At 40.9% G+C, this 16264-nt stretch overlaps 1 protein-coding gene across 9 annotated transcripts in view; it reads right to left on the bottom strand.

The window, feature by feature from the left end:
• The window catches only part of LOC117740228 (3'-5' RNA helicase YTHDC2), a 33196-nt gene extending 18976 nt beyond the window's left edge, over nt 1-14220 (bottom strand). For 4 of the 9 annotated variants that reach the window (XM_034546479.1, XM_034546480.1, XM_034546486.1 and 1 more), the window contains exons 1-9: nt 14063-14220; nt 13509-13563; nt 10914-11079; nt 10613-10703; nt 7660-7856; nt 4439-4641; nt 2459-2625; nt 1149-1251; nt 659-815 (exon numbers count right to left, since the gene is read on the bottom strand). In XM_034546479.1, coding sequence (XP_034402370.1) covers nt 659-815; nt 1149-1251; nt 2459-2625; nt 4439-4641; nt 7660-7856; nt 10613-10703; nt 10914-11073 — 1078 coding nt within the window. In that variant the 5' untranslated portion in view covers nt 11074-11079; nt 13509-13563; nt 14063-14220. Of the gene's footprint in view, nt 1-658; nt 816-1148; nt 1252-2458; nt 2626-4438; nt 4642-7659; nt 7857-10612; nt 10704-10913; nt 11080-12382; nt 12399-13508; nt 13564-14062 lie in introns of all 9 variants that reach the window. The other 5 variants (XM_034546482.1, XM_034546483.1, XM_034546481.1 and 2 more) reach the window with 5 other exon arrangements.
• Nucleotides 14221-16264: the final 2044 nt, after the last annotated feature.

Below are 16264 nucleotides of genomic sequence, written 5' to 3'. Positions count from 1 at the left end.
GTAATATATAATATAATATAATATAATATATAGCCACTTTTGCCTGTAAGTCCACAGGTTTTACGGCTGCTAGTCCATGTCGATGTGTCCTTGGACACCGAACCATCCAACTATCTTAACTATCTGTTAAATGATGTGAACCAAATGATGACTGTAGATGTTGTGTTCAAGCTAACAAATGATTTAGACCAAGAATTACTTTTGTTTTGATGAATCCCTTTTGAATTTGATTGTATATCACAATCAACCCTAAAGTCAATACATACAATTTTGGGGCACAACACATTGATGATATTTTTCTTGTATTCAGTTGAATTTGAAAAAATATATTTTAGATGTTACATTAATCAAACATGGTCGAAAACTACAACCAACTCTTAACACATAACCCACTTAAAGGAACACTCTATTGACTACAAGTATTTTTCATCCAAGACCACTGAAAGGAAATCTTTCTGCCGCAATGTGTGAAGTATAGACATGTGACAAACAGGTGATATATATGATGGGATTATCTAATAGGATGCCTTGTTACGTTTGAACATGTTTGGAAATGTATATTAAAAAATATATAATATTTTTTTTTTAATCATTTAAATAATAATAAGTAATATCTGGTATGAGCATTCATTCAGTGATCAGAGTTAGCAGGACGTACGGTGGATAACGGGGCAGGAGCCAAAGTACTTAAGGAACAGATCGATATCCAGAGCTGCACTGGACAGGATCAGTTTCAGTGTGGGAATCTTCTGCAGCACGTCCCGCATCTTGGTGAGCAGGAAGTCAGTCAGACCATCACGCTCATGCACCTCATCCTGTTAAAACACAGCAAGTCACTTTAACATGTTCAAAACAAAAATCAAACTGGGAGCTGAAACACCTTTAAAGTGGAACTTAACATTCAATGAAAATAATGTTTTTGCTGCCCTCCAGTGGTTTAGCTTTTCGCCCTGCAGCAGTACCCAGTGATATCACTGCTGGGTGTGGTTACACACATTTCATCCAGAGAGGGCAGCAAAACACTGCTTTTCAGCCTGCTGTTATGTTACTCAGCAAGTAATAATCCCAACTTCAAATACATGCTGGATTACAGAGTTAAACTATTTTCTGAGACTGATGTCCTGTATATTTCTAGTCTTGATGCTCACCACAATGACATGTGTGACAGTTGTCAGACTGGCATCTCCAGCCATCAATGTTCTGAGCAGCACTCCACTGGTGCAAAAGGTCAGCAGCGTCTTAGGCGAGACCCTGAGGTTTCAAAGTCAACAGTTACATGAGTCATTTCAATTTTAAGCATTATTAAGTGTTACATAGGCTCGCAAATGTTAGGTAGGAAAGTTAGACACTGATTATGCAATAGCTGTTGCTAGCACTTTTTTTAACTTTAGACTGCTCCCACGTGTCTAATGTGTGGAAAATGGCAGCCCTATTGCTTTCCTCTTCCTTCCGTAGATTCAGTCATGATGTTATGACCAGAAGGTCATGTGGAGGATAACAAAGCACCAGCAGACCTGGGACCAGCTAGTCTCACAAAGCCAGACTATCTGCCTCTAAACAGATCACACATACATTCAAATGATAAATACGTCAAAGTAGCGAGATGACTGTTTCCAGATGTAACGATGTAAAAGCAATGAGTGAGTGTAAGAAGTGTGCTAAAAATGTAATCAAAAGAATTACTTGAGTACATGTAAATGATTAAAAGTAACTCATTACTACCCACCTCTGGAAATACTGGCTTCATCTATTGAAGTAATGGCTTTTAATATGCACTTCTGTCTCAAGCTTTCCTTTGTCATTCTGAACACAACTATCTCTTTCACAGCTAATGCATAACCTGACCTGGACATCCGTCCCAGACAACTGCCTCCTCCCACCTTCATGCCCATCTTCAAAATCCAATCCAATATTCACATGCTGTTGGGGATGTGGTACTCAGATCTCCATGAGTGAATGCTGTGTGTATTTGAACCACATTGTGTGGGTTATGTGTATGCAGCTCAAACAAAATAAAGTAGAATAAAGTAGTTGTACAGCATAGGAAATTGGTATTTGTAACAATATTTAAGTACACAATAACTCAGATTTACAGTTTTTAAAATAATATCTGAAAGTGTGACAACTGTGTACACTGTAAAGTTGACTTTAAAACTGCACAATGCCACATATTCTGACTGGTGAGTAAGAACTGCTTGACTTTGTTTCAGAAAGTATAACCTAAAGAACTTCATGTGCAGTACATTGCATTTGAACTTCAAAGTCAGAAATTATAGAAATTCAATTTTATCAAAATACTTTCAGTTTCCAAACCATACATTCAGTAACTTAAATTCAATGTGTCCACATGTCTCTGTCTGTGTGAGCATGTGAGCCTTGAATTGAACTAGTTGTTCTACTACAGGGGCAAATGATTAACACATGAAGCGTTAAGATAAAAGGATCTGATCTAATGTACCTGCTCTCTAGTCTGATGTGATAACCGACAGTCTGGCCCACACTCTCTCCTCTCTCCGCTGCCACTCTCTCAGCCACAGCAATGGCAGCCAGGCGTCTGGGCTGAGTGCAGAAGATCCTGCAGGGATCTCCATTCCTGCTGCACTCATCCAGCAGGAACTGTGGGATCTGGACAATGCACAGCGACACTGAATTACCGAAGGCTCAAACCATAAACACTACACAATAGTTATCCAATATCAGGAGATTAAACCCCTGTTTTAGTGTCACAATATTTCTGAAGGGAAATGTTGGAATCAGTGAGACAGTTCCAAATTCTCTCAGGGTTCCTGTCTATCTGTCTAATAAGGACAACTAGAAAATTTCACAAGAAATTTAGATGGTGTGGCTACTACCGAGAGGTGTTTATATATATATATATATATATATACACACACACACATATACATACATATACACATACATACATATACACAGATACATATATATATGTGTATATATATATATATATACACACACACACATATATATACACACATAAATATACACATATATACACACACACACAGACATACATATATATATATATATATACACACATATATATGTATATATACATACATATATAAATAACACTGCTTGATAAACACACGTGCGCGCACGTGGCGGTTCACGCGAGTGCATGGTACCGTTCACGCGCACACGATACCATCTGTTTGTCTGTCAAACTGCACTAATTAGAACACCTGTGTGCTTCCAACATCAAAGGTTGCCATAGTGATAACTTCAAAAAGGGACAGTTGCCAGGCTTTACATTGAGTTAAAGCTAAAGGGAACACCTATCTAACTATCTCAAAAAGTCAGTTAACCGTAGCTCTATTTCTTTCGCCAATATTTTTTTGAGAGGAAGGATGACTTGATGAACAGATAGTGTGAATGGTGGGACTGTAGTGTAAGAAATGTGTCTCTATCGGTGATTTAGAAATCAGGTACGACTCTTTGGAGGGAAAGATATAATGGAGTCGGATGGGGCAGAGAGGTGGACTTGCTCTCTCGTTAAGGCTTCGCCTGACAAATGTGGGAAACATCGTGGATTCCATCGACACATGTGAGGACCAGCACAATATTCCCTACGTTTTGATCCATAAATGGTGTAAAAAGAGTGAAAATTGTGAGACGTGTGGCAAAATACGTTTTATTTTTTTAGGACTTTCGATTGCTCCCTCTCACTCTAGCAGTTGGCTCTCTCACTCTAGATCTGAACATTTCGGAAATCTTCCGAAACCCGAACAAAGATTCCATCTAAACTGTGCTAGCTATGAAAAAATGTCCAATTGGGCAAATAAGCTCCCTCCTTTTGTTAAAATGTTAAACTTTAAATCATTTCTCTACCTTAACGTATGGCAAGTCACTGTGGGCACAAAGATTAGCGTTTTCTCTTTTCCGAAACCCTATTCAAATGAATGGGACAATTTCTCGCAGTTTTTTGGCGTTTCCACACGATTCCCGATCAGGCCGCACGTTTTGATGTATTTTTTACACATGCGAGCAACACTGCTGCTTGTATGCTCAACCAAAGTTCTGGCGGAAGAATATTAAAATTACGAAAAAATAAGCCAGCAGGAGTACATGCAGTGTAGTGTGGCTTGCAGCAGCAAGGCTCTATGAGCCTGCTGCTTCGCATAGCCACACCGAATGATGACAAAAAACAAAACATGTATAAAATAGGCAGAAACAAGACTAAGAGTGTGCATGTTCAAATGTGATAATTAGCACTGAATACAGGAGTACAGCTGAGGCTGATGGGAATACTGTTAGTTTTGCAGATAACTCGTCACCTGATGATGGCGCGTGTTGAAGATTCAGAGGACCACTAAAAAGACTAGGGATTATCTTCTGGGATCCATGCATGTTTGTACAACATAATTAATGTGCTAGTGGAGATATTTCAGTCTGGACCAAAGTGTTCAGGCAGACCCACCTGTGTAGTTTTTCCAGAGCCGGTCTCTCCAACCACCAACACAACCCTGTTTTCTCCGATGAGCTGGATGATCTCGTCCTGGCGTTCATGCACAGGCAGGGAGCTTCGAAAACCGTCCAGTTCTGATGGATTCCTTCTTCGAGGCACCATGGGTATGCCGTTGTTTATTCGCCCGCTTGCCCTGCTCCTCTCACAACTGCTGTCTAAGAGAAGAACTGAAGAATGTTACAACTGTGCAACACATCTGTTGACTTGACACTGAGGTGATTTTTCCATCTTAAAATGCTTCAGCATTTTAATGCTAAGTTGCACAGAGTGTGCTAAGTTGCACACTATCTGCACAGAGAATTCACCAGTGTTTTTGTTGCCATTGTTTACAGTCCTCCCGATGCAAATTCATAAAACGCACGACAGGAATTGTATGAGGTCATCAGCAGACATGACAAAACAGTCAATGATTTTAATCAAACAAACCACAGATGTGTTTGACCTAAATTCCACCGGCATGTCCACATCTCAACCAGAGGAAACAATACACTGGACAATGTTTACACAACTATTCCTGGCAGCTACAAAGCCCGCCCCTGCCCACACTTTGAACAATCAGATATTTCCCTGTACCTTCGGCCTATATACATCCAGCTAATTAAACAGACAGATGAAGCTACAGCTGCTCTACAGGACTGTTTTGAATGTACTGAATGGCACGTGTTCAGGGCTGGTGATGATGGTGATGAAGACTGAAAGCTGGCATCAAGAGAGACTGATGAGAGACCTCAACACCAAGAACACTAAAGATATGTGGCAGGAGATCCAGAATGTCACAGGCTATAAAAGCAAGAGCGCCTCATGTGTGAGGACACGCTGCCCAATGAGCTGAGCAACTTTTATACTCGCTTTCATCTCCTCAATAAAGAGTCAGCTGTCAAGTCTGCCCCGCCTCCAGAGAACCGGCCACTGACAGTATCCTCAGAGGATGTGAGGAAAACCCTGATGGGAGTTTGCAGATGACACTCCCGTCATCGGGACAGATTTCAAACAACAATGAGATTCATAGAAGCTCAGAGAACAACCTGCTGTTCAATGTCAGTAAAACCAAGGGGCTGATTGTTGAGTTTAAATAAGAAGTCAAAGACACACACCCCTGTCGACATCAGTGGAGCAAGTTAACAGCTTTAAGTTCCTGGGAATCAGCATCACAAACAATCTGATATGATCCTCACATCTTCCTGGTGAAGAAAGCTCATAAACAGCTGTATTTCTTAAGGAAACTTAAGGATAAATTAAAGCTGCGAGCAGCAATGAACGGTTCCTCGCTCACCCCCGCCGGTCTGGGGTGCCGGCGGGACGGCGACCCTTTCGGCCGAGAACGCGGGGCCGCCGGTCGTGCGTTTTACCGTTTGTCGTGTAACCCCGATATTCTTTTGCCAGTAGGCGCCGCGTCGACCGCGAGTGAAAATAAGCTCGTCGATATCCTCAGACCGCGACTTGTAACAAGCACGACGAGTTTGGGGCAGATTCGAGCAAGTCTAGTTGAGCCAGCAGGTGGCGCTCTGACTACGACTGAAATTAGACTTGTCGATATCCTCAGGCCGTGACTTGTAACAAGCATGACGAGTTTGGGACAGATTAGAGCAAGTCCAGTTGAGCTAGTAATTGGCGCAATGAGAATTTCATATATATGACATTTCATATATATATATTATATATATATATTCTGGTCTAAAACTTGTCAATGACAATTTTGAATGTTTTTTCTGGGAAATGTGTTCAGGTCTTGACTGGCATCATGCATGATTATCTTTGGAAAGATTGGTTTAGTTAAAGCAACAGTCTCTAGCACAGAAAGTGGGATTTTATTGGAATATTTTTAACGACAAGTGAGAGTGGGTGAAAGCGACGTTTTTTCATAGCATATAATAATCATTGTCAAGGCCTTCTGATCATCCTGGAAAGAAGATTGAAGTCGATCGGATAATTTTTGTGGGTGATAACGTTAAATGTATAATGGCGAAAAGTGCCAAAAATTTGTGAAAAATGCGAAAAACGGGCAACTTCGGCGAATTATTGTAGCGCCCCAATTATGTGTTTTTCACAAAATTCAAAATGGTGGAAAATCTAAGTAGGCGGACCTTAGGGGTCTGAGAGGCTTTTTTGTAGAGCAGGTGTACATGAACATGTGTGAAAAATTTCAAGTCAATCGGACATTCTGGGTGAGGGGCGTCACCGGTCAACATTTTAGGGGGCGCTAGAGAGCAACTATGTATTGCAAAAATTTGACTCCTTGATCAGATGGCTATTTTCACCAAGCCTGACAAGCGTCCCAAATTTGAGCGGTTTTCATCGCTCGCAAATACGCCAAAATGCACTCAATGTTCACCCTAACAAACTCAATAGGGTCCTCTCGGACTGACTTCGTCAGTCGCTCGGACCCTAATTAACAAATGCGGACATGGGACAGGAGGGCTCTACAGTAGTGATTAAAACCGCCTAGAACATCATTGTCAGAAGTTGGTGAGATTGGTGAGAAGAGGAGCCTGAGAAGAGTTGAAATATATTAAAGGACTAAACCCACCCAGACACAACCTGTTCACCCTGCTGATATCTGGAAAGAGATACAGAAGTATCAGCTAATACTACCAGACTTCAAAACAGCTTATTTTCTCTGGCTGTGAGACTCTTTATTCCATTCTTCATCCTCCATATATAAACAGTCAGGTTTTATTTTCTTCTTATGTAGCAAAATTGAACTACAATCAGAATTTCATTGTGCAACCCTGTTGTACTGTAGTTGGGGGAAACATAATCATACAAACATTTGCAAAGGAACAGCCGTTGTACATCTATTAAGGTTTCCCTCATGTATCCCAGAGAGGATAGACTACAATAGGTGGGAAGTATAGACAGCAAGTGGAAGTAGCCATCGCTACATCAGTTCTGCCATTGTTTTCTCATGGAATGGATATTAACTGTAACGCCTTCATCATTGTGGGCGACTATGGGTCAGTGGTTAGCAGGTCCGTCTTTCAATCAGGCGGTTCGATCCCCACCCTAGTCAATGTGTCCTTGAGAAAGACACGTAACCCTGAATTGCTGCCCGTAGCTGTGTCTACGGTGTATGAATGTAACATGTAAAGTGCCTTTGAGTACCTTAAAAAGCGCTATATAAATTAAATGGATTATTATTATTATTGTCATCGTTTAGAGACACCGACACTCACCAGGTTCTGCAGCAACAGACATGGCGCTTTTGTTGATGGGCTGCATGTCTATGCGTTCCTTATTGCTGATGGGAAACCTCTGAAGTAGGCTGCGGATGAAATATAAGGAATTGTGGGAGACTGCAAGTGGCATATTAGGCCGGGGTTTGTCTGAACCATTCTTCTTCTTGATGGTGAGGAAGCGAGTTGGTCCTTTCCTGAGAGTGAGAGAGAGAAATGTCTACTATTAACATACTTGTTAAAACTGATTCAAGCACCAAAAACTGTTGCTGTAACTGGTCCAAAAATATTAGAGTGAGGGCATTCTGTCAGAAATCACTCTAACTGCACCCCTTTCTCGCTGTTGGCCTGACATTTACTGCAGATTATTGGATCAATTAAATCTGTATTTCAGTTCTATATTTTGCTGGTCCAAGGGAGGTACAATTCTGTGTTGTTGTTGTTCGTCATCCTGCCTGTGACTTTATGGTCAGAGAGCACCTTGTTGCCCTCTAAGGCTGTGGTTGACAGACTATCCTAACTCTCCCTCTTTCCTATCCGGAGGTTTTCGAGCATCCTTGTCATAGTGCTGGCTCTCTCACCAGCTACACTGACTGTTGTGCTAATGTATTCCTCCTATTGCTAGATGTTCCAGTGGCGTGCAATGGTTAGCCAACACCTCATGTTTGGATTTCCAGGCCTTCCGATAGTTACTGCAATTCAAGTGAGCAGGCTAGCAGCATGTTGGATTAGCCTGACTAGCTAGTCATTTGTTTGCCTGGTTGCATTTGTGTGCCTCTTGTGAAGCTCAACAATAGGTTGAGGATAGTGCAGGCCACCTTAGAGAGGGCATTGACTGAAGCATTTTGACACTTTCTGTGTGGGAGGAGAGACTGCTGGGTCTGCTACGAGAAGCTCTGATTCTTGCAAACAGCAAGAGAAACGCAGAAGCAAGCCAAGGAAGACCGCTTTACATTTACTCCTTTGAAAGTACGCAAACATTTAGTGTGGATCCTAAACTCTGTTTTATAAATGAGACCTCAGGTCACTGCAGTCCCTAAGGGAAGCTCAGAGGCTGTGGAAAGGGGCTGATCCCCAGTTGGCCCGTGCGAGGGCGTTGAATCTCCCAGACAGAGCATACTTTATTGCAGATTACCTCTCACGCTGGAGGCTGCAGTCTGGAGAACGGAGGTTTCACCCTCAGGTGGTGCAGTTGTTTTGGCATCGATACGGGCAGGCTCAGGTGGACCTGTTTTTCTCAGTGCACAACTTATTGTGGTTTTTTTGGAGGAGACCAGTGCCACACTTTGGATGGATGCTCTTGCACAAGTGGACAAGTGGTCTTCTTTATGCATTACCGCCAATTTCACTGATAGCGATCACGCTTCACAGAGTGAGCTTGTTGCGTCACATGGTCCTTCTAGTGGCCCTCAGGTGGCCAACGAGGGTATGGTTCCTTACACTCAGCCTGCCCGACAGCTTCCCAGAAAGATGGACCTCCTGTCCCAAAGGAGACGGGAAGGTTTAGCATCCGTCTCCGGGCCTTCGTCAACTCCGGGCATGGCCATTGAGGGGGAGCAGTAACTCCTGCCTGACTGATTTGTAAGCCCTTGCAGAGAGCAATCTTCTATCTTTTAGAACAGGTGTGGGCAATAATTTTTTTCCAAGGGGTCAAAATGAGAAATGGTGCCGGACCAAGAGACTGAACTCAATCCTGCTCAATATTATTTGACCTCTTTAAAAAAAAGCAATACATTGTATGGTTTTGATAAGCTGCAAAGGCTAAGAGTGAATGTCATGATTAATGGTGGAATGTAACCAAGTATATTTGCTTAACTACTGTACTTAAGTAAGAATTCAAGGTACTTTATTTGAGTATTTCCATTTTATTCAACGTTGTACTTCCACTCCACTACATCTCAGAGGGAAATATTCTACTTATTACTTAAATATTCTACTTATTACCCCTAAATTGAATAACTGTGTATAAAGGACCTTAAACATCTGCAGCAGGAATAATGATCCAAACAAATATACATCTGTAATATCTATCTATATATATCTATATATAGATATATATAGATATATATAATAAAACACTGACGGGAATCACGTTTCTGCACAATTAGTACTAGTATCACTATTTTCTGTAGTCCAATTACCTAATATTCTTTTTTTCAGTTCAGTGTGAGAAATCTAGTTTGTGTTGGGCTTCAACGAAGCACTGAAGTCAGGTTAAATGTCAGAGATGGATATGTGAAGGAAAGCTGACAGGTGATCGGTCGTCAGTGATCGTCTGGATTTGTTCAACTTTATCACAGAGAATGTTTGTTCCCATATGGCGGTACTTCCAAAGAGAAACAACATCTACTGAACCAAAAAGGAGCATTTCTGTTGCTCCCCGTGTTTCGTCTCGTAATGGTCGATTAAAATTGTAAGCACACGGCTTTACCTTTGACTTCAGTAAATAAATACTTGGAAGTTTATGTTTGTTAAAAACTCTACACTCTATATCAATCTTTTGATTCATTTTTGAGAGCTGACCGCTAACTCACATCTCCAATAAGATCAGTTTGTCAACACATTGAAGTGACACTGCTGCTCGCACACATTCACCAACGTACTAACATACGTAAATTGAGAAGAAAAAAACAGCAACAGTCGCCTTCAAAATAAAAACAATGCAGCTGTATTTAATGGATGATGTGATGGTCAGCGACAGCCAAAGGGACGATTATGGTCCGGGGGCCATACAATGCCCAGGTCTGTTCTATAAGCTGACGGGGCTGCTTGAACCTTAACGATTTATGTGGAAGCCATATCTGTAAACAATGGCCACATAGATGGATACCTCCATCACACAACTCCCCCCTATACACTTAACAAAAAAATACAAATCCAGTTTTATTATGAAAGAACCTTGAGCCATTTGTGCATGTACCTTTGTAAATTACTCATGTACTCGGATACTTACCCTTTGCTCTTAGAAATGTAACCCAGGGACTGTGCCATTCGATGAATGAAAGCCCTCTCAGTACTGGACAACGAGGAGGGAAATTCCATCTCTGCTCAGTCAAGGAAAAGAAAGGAAAATATTAGGACACTTTATGAGACTCAACTATCATACCTTCCTGCTCACACTGGGACGAGTAGTGAGCATGACAGTGGAGTACCGCTGTCATGTGATTTCACAATAACTAATGTTTACAAAGGTGGACCACAAAGAAGTGCTGTGCTTTTAATTTCTGATATCAAACAACAAAACAACTTCATACCTTTTTGGTCACTGTAGTGAAACCTCTCCAAAGAGAGGTTCATTGATATCTTGACTTCTTCATCAACGTGAATTTCTTTGAGGCCTTTGGAGAAAGAACCATGATGCCGTGTGTTTTGGCTCTTGGCTGGTTTCTGTGATGCTGGACCAGCACTGGACATGATGCACTGCAACACAACAATAGGAACATTTGTGTTTGAGTAAAACATCAAATTGTTTCAATGTATTTTGTGAAGCCCAAAATCACAACTTAGCCTCAGAGGGCTTTACAATTTGTAAACATACGACATCTTCCGTCTCAGGACCTCACATCAGTACAGGAAAACCTCCCCAAAACAAACTTTAACGGGGAGAAAAAAAAGGAAGAAACCTTAGTGGGAGCAACAGAGGAGGCTCCCTCTCCTTGGATGGACAGTGTGATATATGTCATTTGTACATAATGAACAACATAACAGAGTTACAACACATTCCATGCATATGGCATCAATTATTCAAATGATGAGAGTAGTAAGCAGAATAATGATGGAAAATTTACATCTCACGTTTTCCAAATGTTATACTATTAATTACTGTGGCAGTGGGGTGTGGTTAGGCTCAGCTGTAGAGTGGGTAGAGCGGGGGTGTGGTTCAGGGAACAGTGCCGGAATGATGTCTAATCAGTCTCAGCTGGGGCTGAGGGTTAATCCTGGCTCCCACTGGAAGGCATCAATAATTTCAGTGACTCTGTCTAAAAAGCTACATGATAATACTGAGGAAACTTGACCTTTGCAGATGGGCAATATTTAGCCATGTGAAAAAATGTATCATAGTAGCATGTTGACACCCACATGCTGGAGCACACTTGTTATATCCCAATATTGTTCCATACATGTATATTATATTACTTATAATAAGCCTGTCATGATAATTACTGTATCCACTTATCGGACGAGATATGGACATGACCTATCATGTATCATGTGTGCATGTCAGCAACATTTAAGCCAACAATGATGCAAGAATAAACAGCAGGGTTTCCCCTACCATGTTCAGGCTTTGGTGCAGAGGCAAAGCTTTTTTTTTCACAGAAAAAAAACATTTTGCTGTTAATTTGTGCTGTTTCTGCTCTTTGTGACAGTGAACCAGGTAATGTGACTATAACGTTGAGGCTAATAGGCCTTGTTACCAATAGCTATTGACCATATGTTTTGGGGGAAATTTAATTGACATAACTCATCAAACCGACACTCAGAATGACCAGTCTCACGTGATTGAATGGAAATTACGATAAATTATGTAAAAAGGAGACTGACCCTCAGGAAATATCAGATGCTTTTGCAAAATATTATAAACAATTATATAAGAATCAGAGAATAACCCCTTGTGAGGGAGAACAAGGATGTGTTCCAGGATGTTTAGCAGGCACGACTTTGAAAAGAACTGGAATCCATGATAGACGAAAGGATAGAGATACAAAATGGAAAAACTTACAGACTGGGTCAATTCCCTTGACATTGTGGAAAAAAAGAACAGAGATCTGAGACAATGCATCAATACAAGAGATTTTAACAAATGGATCAAAAGAAAACATGTCAGACTGCTAACAAAGTCAGACATTGAAAATGTAATGTAAGGATCATGCTTCTTTTCCAAACTGGATGCATCGCTAGGGTTTTACCAAATCAAGCAGGATGAGTAAGTACAAAATGCATCGATTTAAATGCATCCCAGACGATGACAGGGGCAGAACATCCCTATGACCAATTTTAAAAGAAGAAATTTGGAGCAATCTTCGGATGAGAGAGGCTTCATGAATACATCTACTGAAAAGAGGTGGTATTAAAGACTGATCACAAACCACTGACTACGATCTCAACAAGGCGCTTGGGAATTCCACCATGCATTCATTGCTTTATGCTAAGCGAAAGAAGTAATAGAACACAAAGCCATCTTCACGAGCTAGAATGCTGGTGACTGTGGTGAGTAATAATGGAAGTCACTTGATGTGTGCACTATATTTAGAATATTTCGCCACCTTAAATTTCCCTCAGACAGCCCTTTTCTGATGGAGAACTGAACTGAAACTTATCAATGACCTCTTCAAAGCCACAAGGCTCCATTTAAAAACATACACTTTAAGTTCAGTTTCATGTCAGAAAAACATTCTGAACAGCACTTAAATTCAGTTTTTGTGTCAATAAAAAGCTTTGCTGCTGCCCTGTCCACAACAGTACCTTGTATTAACACACACTATGGAGAAGAACCTCACACAACCCCACTTCAAAACACCTGACTCTCTATACCTCTGCCACACGTTTAATATTTAATAAAAGTGCAATTGTTGTTAACAAAGCCCAAGAGACCATTGTATTTATTATTTCGGTTGTTGGCTTTATCATATTTATGTTTTCTTTTCACATTACATTTCCAGTGTCTGAATATTCTCAAAATGAAAAGTGAATTGCTCTTTTAAAAAGGGTATACTTGTATTATTATGCAACTATATTATATAAAAAAATCTTTAAAATGACCAAAATATTGTTGTTATCCTGACAGACTAACTGCTACATGTCTGCTAAATATACAATCAAGTATGTGTGCATTGTGTAATTCTTACCAGACTGTAAGGAATATCAATTGTGGCTGGGGTCAGAGGTCAGTGAACACGGCTGCTGTGTGAAACAGACAGAAGAAGAGAAGCTATAGTTTCAACTAACGGGAGGATGTTTTTGGGAACGTTGGTTGGATGGCTGTCGCTGTTTTGTATGTTCAGTTGCTGGCAAAGCTGTAGACTAGAGACTTGAACTTGACAGGAAAACATCACAGTGAAGTTTAGTTTTACTAGTTTTACAAACTATAATAAACTATACAATAAACTGTCGAGCCGGTGTATTTTCAAGTCGCTAGTCAACGACACTGACAAAGCGACTAGCACAAACAGTGTTGTGGTGGAACGTTAGCTAAGTTAGCTTTAAAGAAACCTCTCCACAAATGGCTCGTGTGTGCCATTTCACCGGTAACGTTACCGAAACATAGTACTAACGTAACGTTAGCTAACTTTAAGTTATACTTAGCAGGAGGGGTGAGATACACAACAGGACAACACAACTGTACTCGTCTTCATGTCCAACTGTGTAATAAAAGGAACACAAGCAGATCGCGTTACTGTACTTTGATTCGTGAAGTGCTCCGGCAGTGCTCTTAAACGTCAAGCATCCTTGTCACATTGATGGGACGTGAGAGCTTCCGCGTGTTTTGCTCCTCTTCCTATGTTCAGCCAGCAAAGGTGTCGGGAACCGCCAACAATGAGTACATCCGGTCTGACCCCTTCAGAATAAAATGAAGCAGAGGTAGTCGCTTTTACGAACCTATAATCTGGGTTATAGCCCCAATGTGTGAGGGACAGCAACGGCTTGAGATAGTGTAAACACGAATGAGACAGCACTGCTGCAACATATTACGTTAATATGGCAACGTCTGAAAATGTTATGGACAATTGTATTTATTATATATAATTTGAACGTCTTCCAGGCGTTTTTCAAGGTGACGCCAATTGAGAGGTCAGTCTCTAAGGACTTTTGGTCTATAATTGCCTCAGTGAAGCCGGCTCGAGACGCTGCGCGCCGGGAAATAGGCTGGTTCGAGAGAACTGCGGGGCATGTAGACGAGGGGAGGCGAGAGTAGCAGGGGGCGTTGACAACAAAACTGTACACAGGAAGTCACAGAAACAGTGACTTCCTGTTAGATCCGATCTGTAGACTACTTGTAGTTTATATTTTATGCTATCCTTTGTTATTTTCATGTATGCCTGTAAAAACACTTTACTGCTTGTTTTAAACTGTCTCATTGTTGTTTGTTTCAAACTTCCTGAATTGAATATGATCTTCCACTAACAATGTCTCATATCACTCTTTGTTGTTATGGTTTATATGCAGATTATATTCTGATTATAAGAATATGCAGACAATAGTTTATGAAACATCTTATTTACATGATCTGCGTTTGTCGGTCATGATCGTTTGTTCTCGTGAACGGCCGAATGTGCGTCACTTTAAATGTTGACGCCGCAAGTAATTGTGGGGCGGAAGGAAAGTCAAGTGTTTCCTATGCTAAAGGAGCTAAATAAGGAAACATGAGACAGGAGCCCATGTGCTGTGACACTGTATGAGGGCCTGACCAAAAGGAATATCTACCTCGACCTCCACTGAAACGGTAAAAGAGGCAGAACAAGATTGACCAAGATGAGATGCTTACTCCAGGAGGCATGGTTCTGGGAGATGAGGCAGCGGAGACAGATCTCCAGCTCATAATGGAGACGTTTGGTCTGACTGGGATTTGGATTGGTATCCGGACAAGAGACTGGCCGTAGCACCGGGAAAGGAACAGAATGCTTTCCAAAACTGAGAAATAAACTGGGGTCTCGAGGAAAACGTAAATGTGAAACACATGACATAACATGGCCTCCACCATCTCCTTGTTACCTCTCTGGTGGACCAGACCAATTGAGGATTGTGTCACTTGAACCAGGCCCAATAGACCTCACACATCAATCATCCATCCAGAGTGATAGCCCAGGAGAACAGAGGCTAGAGCTGAACTGCATGAGCACTGTGATCTCATTGGCAGGATTGTGGCATGTGTGATCCTGTCTCCGAAGTTTTGTGTTTCTCATCACTTATCCAAATCGGAAACACCAAATTGTGTAAAAACAAAATACACTGTGAAGAAGTAAACTCGTAGCTCATATTAATTGTCTGCTTTTACTGAGTTTAAACAAGCCCTGTCAAGAATTAAGTCAAATATTAAATGCATTCTATAGAAACAAAGGTTGAATTCCTTGTAAGCTATTTGATTTGCCTGCAAAATATTTACTCAAATGTAGATTTTTAAATCTGATCTCTAATCTAATTTTCTGTAGAATCATCAGTGAACTATTGTGACAGTCATCTGGGAAAATCCCTGAGTGAAAATCCGCCTAGTTAAAAAAATTCAGAGGCGCCGCGACAACTTGTGGAGCCTTTGTGTCTGCTGCATGGTAACGATGTCTATTTGTGTGTAGCTTACTAGTGCACAGCGGCGGCACAATGTCATGCTTAATAGTATAATAACATTAATGATAATTTAAAAAGTATACAGCAGGAATAATTACATGTTTATATTAATGGAAACCTAAAAAAATGCTATATAACTGCTGTGGCAGTGCATGCTTTGTTTTGCATTGTCTTTTTGCATTGTTTTGCATTGATACATGTTGTGATTTTGTGTAAAAAGTCCTGTTAAGTGATATGCTCTCACTGGGGGCAATCATAATGTGTTGACCTTTAATATCGACTCTCAATTTCAGTATGAGTTGAGATCACTGACACAGCAACA

Source organism: Cyclopterus lumpus, chromosome 12 (genome assembly GCF_009769545.1).
Source record: "Cyclopterus lumpus isolate fCycLum1 chromosome 12, fCycLum1.pri, whole genome shotgun sequence".
Lineage (NCBI taxonomy): Eukaryota > Metazoa > Chordata > Actinopteri > Perciformes > Cyclopteridae > Cyclopterus > Cyclopterus lumpus.
Note: the sequence above shows the minus strand (reverse complement) of the source record. Positions and strands in the feature narration are given on the sequence as shown.